Source organism: Cydia fagiglandana, chromosome Z (genome assembly GCF_963556715.1).
Source record: "Cydia fagiglandana chromosome Z, ilCydFagi1.1, whole genome shotgun sequence".
NCBI lineage: Eukaryota > Metazoa > Arthropoda > Insecta > Lepidoptera > Tortricidae > Cydia > Cydia fagiglandana.
Window position 1 is genome coordinate 15,553,306 of NC_085959.1, and position 13,956 is coordinate 15,567,261.

Sequence of the window (13,956 nt, forward strand, 5' to 3'; positions counted from 1 at the left end):
TCTAAAGAACATTAAAACTAACAATATACCTCGTAAACTTTTATTACAACTATTACATTAGGTAGTAGGTATATTATTTTATTACAGTTCAAAGTAGTAGTAGTAGGGACATCCAGGTGCAAGCTACGCCTTACTTTTCATAGTTCTTATTAACAAACTGAGTATTACTGAAGTGACAATTAAATGCGATGGCTGCATAAATTTCCTCAGCTAAAAAAACTGGAAATATTCCTAAAGTATGAAAAAGGAACAGAGATAGCGCATCAGCCCCAAACCCTGACACTTTGGTCCCACGAGCAACTGGCCATTGCCACGCCGTTGGGAGCTATAGAGATCGACGTCACGCGGTTCTCGTGGCCAGTCAGCGTTCCTGAAAAATAAAATAAAATATTAATACTTAGTAAACTTTTAGAAGGAACACTTGCGGCAGAGTGAGAGTGATAATTATTATATTATAAAACAACCAACGACAATAGTTTCGCGTTTGACAATGATAGTCCATTACAGAATGGGCGACGCCTTTCTTAGCCTGAAAACCAACAAAATGGCGATTGCGCTCCATCATCGATTCATCGCCGTTCATTGGCCACTGAAGGTCATTAAGCCCTCCACACGATCAGGATCACCAGTAATTGCCTAACATGGCCGATGGTGTAAAGGAGCCATAAGAGTAGGTACCTAGGTGTAATATTGAGGTAGAGACTGTATCTCTGCAATAATACATTAACGACCGACGTAAATTGAAAACTTTCTATAGAAGATTGGATTAGAACTGTAAAGATATTAAAACGCAAGGAATCCTTACCCGTGTGTGAAACTTTTAACGTGTCCCAGGAATGCACGGTGTTGTCGTCGGACCCAGCCAGCAAGTACCTCCCGCTGGGGGAGAGGCCTGTAGCATAAACACTTTTCTTTAGGGACTAATATCTGTAGACCTATCGTTGTCTATATACCTTGAGACCCCATTTTTACCCGTTGAAGAATTCCGTTCTGGTCTTCATCAGCAGTTCCGCTTCTTTAAATAGCACGTTTAGGAATACCAATGCGTGGTTTATATCATCATTACTGGATTTTTATTTTTATCGGACCAATCTACCTACTTAAAAAAACAGTTTAATTTTGGGTAGTTTAGACTCGCCTATGTTTGTTAAAAATTAAATATTAATCAACATTCTCGGCTAGTCTGTGGCCATGAGAAAGCCCATTCTAATTAAAAAAAAGCATTAAAAGCATAACATTATAAAAACTATTGTTTTTGTTAACAACTTGCATAACTTTGAGGTCGACTCATAAATTAGGTTAAATTTATAAAATCTAACCTTTATTAGAAATAAAAATTTACCTAAGCAGAAACTTGTTTCTATAATTGTCACACAGTCTCAAGTTAATCGAGTTCTAGAAGTCGTCATTAATTACCATAAGACGTTTAGGCACCAACAATCGTTGAGTAATCGTAAAAATAATTAACGTCAGAGTAATAGACCGTAGGTAATGCAATCATGATGACTGTGCTGTTTTCCAAATTAATAAATCAAGTGTGTTTTATTATAACTCTTGAAGTTCCTCTTTTCAACTTAGAAATAATTAATTATTGGTTTAAGTACTCGTAATAATACATAGGTAAAGAGGAAAACTTGGGGAATCCACTTTTGCATGTACCTACTTATTGCAGGTAAAACTTTACGCGTAAATCAGACTAGCTATGGTATTACCTATGAATGCGTTTGCGGTTTTCTCCCGCCATACTAAAGTACTGACCTAAGCTATTTCGCAAAGGTTACGTCTACGTCATTGCAAGGTCACTAAACTCTTCTTCCTTATATAGTTTTTTTGTTTATTCATATGTTTTATATATCAAGGTTAGTAATGCGGCATACGCGATCCGGATGCTTAATGGCGTATTTATCCTCGCCAAAAACGCGAAACCTCTGTTGTATATAAGTACATATATACCGACAGTATTTTATTTAAAACCGACTCTATCAGACTATACCTAGCTAGAGTTAGACCAAGAAAAGTCTGCAATTCTAATTCTGCATGTTTCACGTGGGTGAAGATGAAGGCTTTCAGTAATACCTTTGGAAATTGTTTACCGAAAAGTTTATCTAACATGCATTTGCAGAAAAAACCAGAAAATTTTAAATACCACCGCTAGTGAAGCGTCTGACACCCGGGAAGCTTTTCTGGTCGCTACAGACGTTGAAGAACAGCCTTACAGCAGTGGGTCATAAATCCTTAGTTTTACAAAATTCGCAACGAGAGTTATATGTTATGACGCTTTGCCTGATCGCATCTACCGACTAGAACGGTTTGACCGTTGTGAACATCAAAAAGTCGAACTGTTTTGTACTCGGATGTGGTTTCAAAGGTCTTAAGTTTATGAATATACCCATTCTCAAGACAACGACTTGAATGAACCAATTATTGATTAATTGAATCAAAAGTGTTGACTGACCGCAGCTGGTGAACCCGCTGGCGCCCGGGGGCGTGTAGTGGCCTATCTGCTGGTCGCTGCGGATGTCGAAGAGCCGCGCTGTTTTGTCCTCGGAAGCGGTCGCGAACGCTTGTCCGCTAGCGTGGAACTGAAATATGTATATGTATATAAATAGGCTTTCTATGAAGATAATATTATAAAATTACTTAGATTCTTATGGGGTAAATGTAGAGTGCAAAAGTATATTTTTGTATGTTGTTTTTTTACCCTAGCTACCAAGTAGGTCGGGCTTTTAATCGATGTTTTCTAAATGTTACAATACTTGTTTAAAATTATTTGTTTGGATTCGATTTAAATTGAGCCTTTTGAGACGCTTAGCTTTAATCATCTAATTATTTGTATGCAAAGAGATTACTTTTATTTCTTTACTTGTAATGTTTTACAGGTAGTACCTATTTTCCCTTGGTGTTGTATTTTTTCTCTGGTGGGATGAAAAATCAGGGGATGGATATCGCTATCTCCCGGGTTACACTCTAACAGATTTGAAACGTTGGGTAGGTGCGTCAATGAATTAGCGACATGGCGATCATCATAGTTAGGTACTTATCAGACAAGGATAGCTTGTAACTTACACAAACGCTATTAACATCAGCATCGTGACCGAAGAAAGTTTGTTTGGCTTTGTCATCTCTGATATCCCAAAGTTTGCATGTCTTGTCCACGGAGCCGGTGACATAGGTATTCATGTCTGGAATAATTTATAAGTAGCTGTATAGAGTTAGGCCAAGTTAATTGTGCAAGTTTTTTGATAGCACACGCAGTGCAAGTGTTATTTAGACGTTATAATTTCATGGAGGTTTGAAATAACACTTGCACTGCGTGTGCTATCTAAATCCTTGCTGACCAGAGTTGTGATTAACGATTATTTTTTAGGCTTAAAGACTCGAGCCCTAAAAACTCTTAAGTCTTGAAGACTCGAGTATATTTGAGAATTGTATTTATTTATATTATGCGTATGGATGTCAGAAATCGTCTTTGCCGCCTTTGAGGCGTTAAGCCTCGAGATGAGTCTTAAAGGTCGAGTCTTTAAGCCTCCAAATGAGCGTTATTCACAACACTACATGCTGACTTGTTTTGGTCTGACTTCTTTAACATTGAGTTAGGTATTATATTATATATTACATTACCTACTATAGTAATAATAGTTCAATGATGGAGCATTCCATGAAATCGTCTACCGTTGTCCCGTACTAACGCGAGTTTTCTGAAGATTTGCAGGTATAAGAGTTTCTATTTCTGTAACAATTGGTCAAAAATATGACCATAAAAATAATTGTCGGCTTTAAACGCCGAAAAAAAAGTTCTAATATACGAAATAAAATGCGTTTGTACGGGACAGCTCGTGGAATGCTCCTAATATATAAGTAGAAACATTTATAACTCAGGAACATATAAAAACACGCAATAAATGCCGGTTTCACGCCGGTATCGTCTTGACTCTTGGGTCGTCCCATTAGTTTTTCGTCAAGTTCTTAAATTAGTCCTATTCTGCTTTCGTCACTCATTCTACATTGAAAGCCACCGACGATTGTGATGAATGTAGAATGAGTGACGAATGTAGAATGAGTGACAAAAGCAGAATAGGACTAATTTAAAGAACTTGACGAAAACCGAATGGGACGACCCAAGACGATACCTAAATGCCCTTACCGGAATTTTAAACTGGGAACGCCAGTTTCACACGGAGGGTCACTACCGACTACTTAGGAATAGAAGGAGGCCATTAAATACATACAGATAAACATGATGAACCTACATGAAGGTTTTGTTAAATATTATATTTAAATACGCACCTGGTGCTAAAGAGATGCTGACCACGTCGCCTGCATGAGCATCGAATTCCTTATCCCTTTTACCTGTTTCCAAATCCCAAATACATCTGCAACACATAATAGGAAACTGTAAGTGCCTGAAATAGGTACCTATATCTCGCTGAATTGTTGCATTATATAACTGCTTGCATAGAAAATAAAATCAGGCACTTGGCATTCCATAAGTATCTATTACTCGTACTCGTACGTAAAGTTAAGAATGTTTTTTTTCTTCAGTATAGCATAGCAAGAATGTCGTTGACTACTGTACCTACCGTTTATGATTTTAAAAAAATTGCATAAGTCCATTCGGACTCGCTTCTCGAAGGTTCCGTAGCATCAAAAAAAATTTTGTACGATGCTCGTATTTGTGATATAGAGCCCGCTTACGAACGGACAGGGAATGCTTAGTAAGTAGCGGAACCGTAAAAAGTGATGTTTCTAATTCACAGCCGTAAGGCGGTCTTCACATTGCACAGAATGTGTGATCACACTGATACGGATCTTCACGCTGCTCGTGTGCGAGGACATCGCTATATTATACTCTTTTGGTTTTGTGCACAAGTCACGCGAGGTGTTTTCGACTTCTTTTTGACCCGTCCCCCTTGGTGATATTTGGTGAGATTGTTGGCAACCCCCCTCCCCCACATAACCTCACGTGTATTTTTTTATTTTTTATTCGACCTAATTCGACCACGCGGTCTATAATTTCGTAAAATAGACTCGCTATTTTATTGTGATGTTTAACAAAACCAACCTACTCACGTGGTAGGTATTTTTTCTTAGTTTCGTTCACTGTAGAAAAATACACGTGAGGTCTCCTTAAACCCCCCCAGCCCCAACGTGATCTATCGTGATTTTTTTCGTGACCCCCCACCTCGCGTGGTTTGTACACGAGCCCCTCAGCACAAGCCCTTTACACGGCGGAGCGTCGTGCTGATCCGCATCAGTAGGATAATCGCCCATTCTCACATCTTCATGTCGCCGGAGCCGGTGAGGATGTGCTTGTCGTCGAGGAAGCGGCAGCTGCTCAGGAAACCCTCGTAGCCGGCCAGCTCGCGCACCATCTTGGCCGCGCCCGTGGCGTCGCGGTTGTTCACGTCGTACACCGTGCACATGTTGTCCATGCCGCCACATGCTGGGAAACGGACACACAAGTCAGAGGGCCTACTGCGAACCACGTTCGACATGTTGCCTCTCTGTCGCACTGGTAAATTCGTACGTGAGACAGGCAACACGTCGAACGTGGTTCGCGGTAGGCCCTCAGAACATTCCTTCATCGAGTGAGCACGAAGCCTCACTGTTTCGGCATGCGCAAAAGTGCTTTTGTATCATCGTCTGTTCTTTAAATATCATGTGTGTATTCTCGTGAAATTTTTGAGCGTCTATCTAAAATTTTGTTCGGTTCTGTTTTTGAGAAAAAGAACATAGTGTAGCTGTGAGGGTTCGTGAGGCGTCCCAGATCCACTAGTAGGTAGGTACATTGTTAACCAAGGGTTGAAAGTGGCTTATGTGACCCATCAGAGCCATACAGCCGAGTTAACCCTTTTTCAGGCCGCACCAAACTACAAGCTTTTCCTAAAAAATGCAAATATGTTGACTAAAATTAATGCAGCTTTGATGATTCATTTAATGCCTGGAAAAGGGTTAAAATAAATTAAAATAATGAAACAATTTTAAAACAAACTTTAGACTCACAACAAGCTCAATAAGGCTTGTGTACTAGACAGGCAGGTGGGTAGAAAACGGAGATAATTCATGAATTTCATGATATACGTGAACCTCATACCGACAAAGTTTCCCGAAGGCGCAAAGGCGACACTCATGACCCACGCAGAGCGCAGCGGGATGACCTGCACTTTGTTGCCGCTCCAGGTGTCCCAGATTATGAGTTTCCCATCTAGCGAACCTGTTACGCAGTGCCTGTGGGGACACGAAATATGACATACCAACAGACATCGTAAATTTTTCAGCATTTTTGGTACAGCAGAGTGGTGTTAACGGAATTGGTATAGAACGGGTCAAACAGATCACTGTGTTACGTTCTTTCCTGTAGACATACACAAGAGTTAAGGGCTATAAAGCTTAATTTTCTTATTTAACCCTTACCCACGTAAAAAGGTCCTCCATTTATTTACAGAACTATGATAAAATCATTACTTACATGCCCACAAGCTGTTAACTAATATTGCCCACAGGAGAGAAAAATGTACAGTACAGTGGGCAATAGTTAACAGCTTGTGGGCATGTAAGTAATGATTTTATCATAGTTCTGTAAATAAAAGGAGGACCTTTTTACGTGGGTAAGGGTTAAATAAGAAAATTAAGCTTTATAGCCCTTAACTCTTGTGTATGTCTACAGGAAAGAACGTAACACAGTGATCAGTTTGACCCTTTCTATAATTTCAACTGAAATGGTAAATTAAGCTTAATATTAACGTAATTAATCAATAGGCTTGAAATTATTTATACTAATTCCGTTAACACCACTCCGCTGCACCAAAAATGCTGGAAAATGCGGCAAAAATGTACGATGTCTGATGCATATCAATTTGCTAAATAAGTACCTATATTAGTAATCGAGTAGAGGAGTAGACGAAAGAGATAAGAGGAGATAAACCAAAAGGAAAACATAAAATGTGCACTAGAGTTAGACCAAGAAAAGTCTGCAGTGATTTTGATAGCCCATGCAGTGCAAGTGTTATTTTAAACGTCAAACGTCTATGAAATTATGACGTGTAAATAACACTTGCACAGCGTGGGTTATCAAAATCGCTGCAGACTTTTCTTGGTCTAGCTCTACCTACAATAAATTATGCAACCGCTGCCGCTGAGACCACAGCCTTAGGCGATGCTAAGGACTGGGACAATGCAAATGGCAAGCGATGACGTAAACGTAAACGTCTCTCTCAGGAGAATTTGTAAGTATTTAGTTATTTATTTATAGGTAAGTTCCTATTATTCTGTAAGTTTCCTTGCCTGTCATTCACTTAGGCCAGTCAAATATATATATTGCCTAAAATATTAAATGATTTGCCAGAAGATACTAGATTAAAATATGTAAACGGGAAAAATAGAAAAAAAGTAATTAAGACGCACTTGTTACAAATCTAACGACTTTAGTTACATATATTAAGAATTTTAATTAGTATAAGATAGATATGTATATTGTCATGTTATTTTCTCGAACTCCCCATCGGCATACAAACCTCCTCAAGGTTTTGCCCACGATGGGTCTGTACGTTATTTAGCTTATTGTTCAATAAATTTAAAAAAAAAAAAAAAAAAATTAGATTTTTTCGAAGAATTTATGCACACCTCCTGGGATTGCAAGCTTGGACTCATTTAGGACCAAATGAAAGTATTAAAACGATTTCTATTTTGCTAGGAATTAATTCCTCAAAACGTTATTTTTAGATTTAATTTGATTCCCATATTTAGTTTTTTTTTCAATCTGCTTAACATCGTAGCTGAGCTGGGCGACATAGATTTTTTTTTCAGGCTGATTGCTACCGCATCAAAGGCTATGATCTAGTCTAGAGAAAGGTTATTTAATTAATATATATACATATTTCTTCAAAAAAATCCTCAAATTAATAGGGGGCTAACGCAAAATTGTTGTTTTTAGTTGAATATTTCCACGTTTTAATCAAGGACAAATGCCATGAAAAAATTCACTCGTAACATTAGGTAGGTAGTTACCTACCTACATATTTGCCCTCACATTCACTTATACTAGAGTAGACTTATTTTTAAATATCGCTATGGCATTTTAGGGGTCTAAGACGTTTGATGCATTGATTTGCACGATAAAAAATAAACTAACAGGAAGACAAAGATATGATTCTACAAAATAATTATAATAACTACTATCGCTTAGCTTAGCGTAACTGTCGTCACCTGGAATCGCCGCTGTAGTGCACCGAGTTCACTTTATTGATGTGTCCTTTTAAGGTTTTCTTAGTCACGAGACGTATCTTGGGCAAATCGGCCATGTCCCCGCATTTCTCTGTGAGTTTCGTGTCTGCTACTTTCTGTTGTGCTTCCTAGAAATAAGTGTATTAATTAATAATTGGCATTAACACTATTAACTGTAACAAGTGCTGTAAAGATTAGCTTTTGAGTGCTTATTTAAAATAGTTACCTTAAGAGAAGCAATCAGATCGTTTAGCTCTTTTTTGAGAGCGGTAGTTTCAGGGTCTTCCTTCGGTGGCATTTTTTGTTATGATATTGGGTTCCGTATCTAAACCGACGAGTGTTGCAAGTCAGGTTGGCACTTGCTATGAGCCTTAGACATCGTTCCTGATGAATGCTCGTAATCTCGTTACTCTAATAGGATTCCAGCTTAACTCCGATGAAGCTTTACATGTGCCGACCCACTCCATTTTCTTGACTGTTTTTATTGCTTAACACAGTTTACCATTTAATTAATGAATATAATATTTACTTAAGTAAGTATATTTGAGTAATCTCAGTCCCGTCTTAAGTATAGGTACTACTTACGACGTTGGTCGTCTTTTGATTTCAAAATAGACGAAATGTTATAAATAGTTTGGTACCGAAGTACATACCTACTTACCTTATTGTGGTATCAACAAAAGTTACAACGCTCATTGTGTATTGCTGGGTTGCCTGCGATTACAATCTGTGCATGTACCTATTATACCTATGCATTTCATGAGCATTGCAATGTTGTTTTTGCAGAATTTCAGGCCAATAAGCTGTTTTTACTAAAATTGCCAAAGTACAAGTGTCGAGACCTAGTCGACTAAAAGTAAGTGAATTACATGTTTTAAAATAGACATAACTACTCGTCATTATAATACCTGTAGGTATTGAAATCTCACAGGAGTTTTAAAGTTAGAATACATATTCTAGAGGTGTTCAATAATACTAGTATAACAGTTGGTTTAGCTAGGATGATAATAAAAATCTGTAGATATATAAATATATATTTAAGATGACTTTATTTGGGTTGGTCCTAAGTACGTAGGTACAGTCTTCACAGATTACGTTTGCCTACTAATTTGACAGGATACCTTGTCCTTTGATTAATTGATGATTATAATTTGAGTTCGTGTCTTTTACTAAATGCACCACACCACGACAAGTGGCTGTTGGCTCTCACTTGAGTAAAGAAAATTGCGGCCCCTGACGTGACAACAGACAGACGAGCAGTTTTCGATTAGAAGTCAACAGATCGCTACTGTAGCATGACCATTGTCCCAGATACTTTCACTTTCCCTGCAGTAGTTCACAATCTACGATACCGTTAAGTAAGCTGTATTTTTCTAATCAAATATTTGAATGTGCAAATTAGATTCAGAAAGGAATAGGGAAAACGGGGTTGTATTTAAACAAACGTAGTGCGTCTCAGCAGCTATAAATAGATACCTAATTAATTTAGTACTAAGTACCTAAACAAATAAACTTACAGTACGGATCAAAGCATCCGTTTTTGTTCATCGTGAATCGAGCTTACCTAACTTTTGTAACTTAATTAAGTATATTTAAATGTATGAATGCATTTGTTTCGATTATTATAAATGATCTTAAACCTTGTATTTTATACAATCGTGATATAATAGACAGCTTTTCAGTCGAGTACCGTGTTTAGGCAACGAAGCTTGCTGAGTTGCCTAAGTCAGGTACGAGATTGAAAAGCTTGATTATATCACTATTGTATACAATACTTTTTCTACGAGCCAACAATAGTACATTATTGTCGAGGCTCGGAAGTAGCTACTTGCAGGCTGAGGATTCGTTTTAAACGGACGACCTTGGGAGTCCGTTTAATTGAATCCGAAGCCAGCAAGTAGCCTTCCAGCCGAGTCATATATAGTGCTTTTCTCAAAAATGGTGCAAGAAACATAAATATCATAGAAACATTTTACAAAAGCAACGTTCTTACGTATATATTTTCACAGAGAAAAGCCCTTGCCGCCTTTTTATTTTTTTAATTAAAAAATAGAAGTGTATTTTTCTGCCGAAAATACGCCAACCTATTTGAGACAACTAAATAGTCGCGGTACTAATCATCTGTTTGGCTGTTTAATGGGCCTGTGCCTTCATTTGATATGGCCATTTGAACTTTTAAAAAGTTTGGAACTCGACAAATAATGGAATTTGTATGCAACATTGCAGTCCCAAAATCGAGACTGCAATGTTTTTAACTTTTTAAATTTTGACTGACCATAAACTCCGCGCTTCGCGACCTATTTTTTAGACGGCATAGTCGACTTTGCCGTCCATTTTTGAGAAAAAATAATACTTTACACTAGTAGAATCATACAAACGAACCAAACCAAAAGTATACACAGCTAAGATACGTAAGCAGCTGCGATACTCGTACCTTCATACTGGTACGCGCCCCCGCCGCCGCGCCCGGTGCGTTGGTCAACGACACCTTCTCGTAACTCATGAGGCCCTGGTACTTGCTCCGCGCTAAATTGAATTTTTAGACAGTTGTTTTCTCGATTTTGGCCACCGTAGCCTATGGAGACTAACAAGCAACACTAAGTGGTTTTCGTAGTCTATGGATGTTGCTATTTTAAGGGTGTCACATGCGCGTTTCTGACTTATGAACCAATTGTTTCTACTATACAACCTAAAATAAATAATTAATTTGAGCTATGGTTTTGTTTCGTCCTGTTGATCGCGGAGAGCTGTGATTGGTCAAATTCATTATAGTTGACTAAACTGTATTGTAATTAATATTATAGTTGAGTTGGGAGCCCACACATTAAAAATACCCAATTGAAGTTGGGTATAAGAAATCTTAATTCAAGAATTATAGTCGACGAGTAGAAAAAAATTATTATGCCCTGGCAATACAAAGAATGGTGAAGAGACTATATAAACTACTACAAAATCACTGTACCTACAGGCGAGTACCTATAACATAAGGTTGACGTAAATTCGAAAAAAAAAAAATGTTTTACACAAAAGCGCTCCTCTCCAAATTTTGTAGGTAAGTAGTACTATGGGAGCGCGAGCGCATATTTAAATTGCGCCCACAATTACGACCAGTACCTACTCGTGTACCTAAAATAAGTACATTAAGTAAAAATATTTACAACAACTCGATTGTGCTAGGTACTCAAATAGTAGTATTTAAAGAAAAATTGCACCTCTGTAGGTATGGTGGCCTCATCCCTGCCTTGTGCTCTTTATGTTTGTGTGTGAATGTGATCGCTTCATAAAGCGATGTCTGTGTGGGAGTTGGACCAAAATATAGTTATTTGTACAACAAGAGATCAAAGTTTGATATTTCTTCGAGTGCTTATTTTGAGTCCCGTGCAAGCGAAAGATTCTATAATAGATTCACGAGCGTAGCGAGTGAATCTAATTTAGAATCTTGAGCGTAGTAAGGGATTCAAAAGCGCACGAGATGTAAATAACTTTGATCTCGTGTAGTACACAAAATTTTTCACCCTAAGCAGTGAGAACATACCTAGAGGGACAGAGATAATAGAACCCAAGTATATCGAACTTTGTATTAGACCCCGCATGTTGAAATGACATTTGACTATAAAAGTCACTTGAATGACATTTTGTCTCACTCAGTGAGCAAAATGCGATTTTGCTCACTCATACTGTCTCACTAAGTGAGCAAAATGCGATTTTGCTCACTGAGTGAGACAAAATGACTCAGTGAGCAAAATGCGATTTTGCTCACTGAGTGAGACAAAATGACTCAGTGAGCAAAATCGCATTTTGCTCACTGTTTTTAAGAAGCAAAGTACCCTTGTTCGAGCTGCTGAGGTGAAAAAGTAATTACTTACTTACTCCAAATACCGTAGTGACCGTAAACATAAAACTATAAATCGAAAGATTCCTCTAATTTATTTTTCTAGAAACTTGCACAAAAGTAAACCTAGATAAATATATAACGGATATCACTCCCGTTATGTTTTTTTCTTACTGCCACCAACTAGTATAAAAGAAAGTAAACCATCGCCAAAAATTAAATAAAACGAGTAATAAGGTACCGCAAAATGTTACTGAACCATTGTTGCCCCAACTGGCCTTTCGACGGCGGGCAACGCTTTCATTTCACGGCGAATTAACTTTTTTCCAATTGAAGCAATGCAGTCAATTTCTTGAGTACGACCGAAGAAAAGATAGCAGTCGGTGTTAGGAAGCTTAACCGTCAAGATGGCTCTGCGGGGACACCGATGCTTTCCTCTGAAATGTTGCTGCTGGGTCCTGGCGATGCTGATCGCTCTGAGACCGGGCACATCCACTCAAGAGTTCTGTAGCGCGAATTCCGAGGACGCTGCCTGCCAGCCTCACAATCTGCTCCATAAAGGTATGTTACCCAAGGATTCCTCTACTCGCTCATAATGGGGGTTATTCTATGTTGGCGTACAGGGAATAACAGCTGATATAGAGCCGATATTGATATTATTTTCAACTTCCAAGGGAATAATGGATATAGTGTGTCAAGCCATTTTCCGTCAGGAGACAAAAGCGGCTAATTAAAAAAACTGTAGGCGCGAAATGTAATCGTCTCAGAAAATTTGAATATCGCGACTTTTGCTAAATACCTTATCTGATATTTCGTATTGAAAATCACTTCACGCTCCTCTCTCTCTCTCTCCTTCTTAAAAAAAATAAGCGTGTTAAATGTTATACTCGACCCATATAAAAATGTTCATACCTACTCAGAGCGGCTGCCGCGAAAACCGAAATTCACAAATTGCGGGGATCTTTCTCTTTTACTCCAATGAAGGCGTAATTAGAGTGACAGAGAAAAATCCCCGCAATTGACGATTTTCGGTTTTGGAGGTAGCCCTACAGGTGTCGATTATTACTTGTTAATAATTTTGGCCAACAATAATCATCCGTACCTTACCTATTACACATGTTTGGTGTGTAACTTATTAGCGAAGCGATTGCGAATTGTAAATTACCCCTTGTATAATGTGTAAGCTGTTGCTTTTTATCTCTCACTACTTTATTAGGAAACCAGCCCTTTGGCCTATTCTTTAAGGGCCACTTGCACCATCCCTCTAGCCCGGGGTTAACCAGTTAAATCTGGCAGTACAATTTGACACTGGGTTAATGTTAACCGCTGGGTTAATGTAACTCGGTTAACCGCTTATCTCCGGATTAGTGGGATGGTGCAAGTGGCCCTTAAAGAATAGGCCAAAGGCCTAAAGAGTTTAAAACTAATAGAAGATGATAAGCAATATTTAAAAAGTCACTATAGGTATGCCTATTCCCTTGATTTCTCCAGGATCTTATCATCAGACCCTGACATGATGTTCATATTATAAACAATAACAATAATTTAAATCAGTCTGGTAATCAGGAAGTACCTACGCTGCTACGGTGTGTGAGCGATACATCGCTTATATCGCTGTCTCGCTCACATATTTGGAGCGATGTACGGCTCAGCAACAGTGTGATAAAATGCCAAGTTGAGTAAATTACGATTAATAGTTAGGTCAAAGAGTAGTATCAGAGTTAGGTATTTGTTAATAAATAAGTGCAAGATATTAGCTATAGAGAAAAAGGCGCGAAATTCAAATTTTCTGAGACTATATATATCCTTCGCGCCTACATTTTTATAAATTTGTTGCCAATACGCGCATCCGAATTAGATAATATGCGCATAGATTTGCGCATAGATCAGCGATGGCAACC

At 38.2% G+C, this 13,956-nt stretch overlaps 1 protein-coding gene across 1 annotated transcript; it reads right to left on the minus strand.

Moving 5' to 3' along the window:
- Positions 1–224: 224 nt before the first annotated feature.
- LOC134679038 (guanine nucleotide-binding protein subunit beta-2) lies at positions 225–8,693 on the minus strand. Its single transcript, XM_063537848.1, has 9 exons — positions 8,450–8,693; positions 8,206–8,351; positions 6,095–6,228; positions 5,278–5,443; positions 4,288–4,373; positions 3,067–3,182; positions 2,456–2,582; positions 806–892; positions 225–370 (listed from the first exon to the last, which is right to left on the minus strand). Exons 1-9 carry the CDS (start codon positions 8,519–8,521, stop codon positions 264–266), a joined length of 1,041 nt encoding a protein of 346 aa, XP_063393918.1. The 5' UTR covers positions 8,522–8,693; the 3' UTR covers positions 225–263.
- Positions 8,694–13,956: the final 5,263 nt, after the last annotated feature.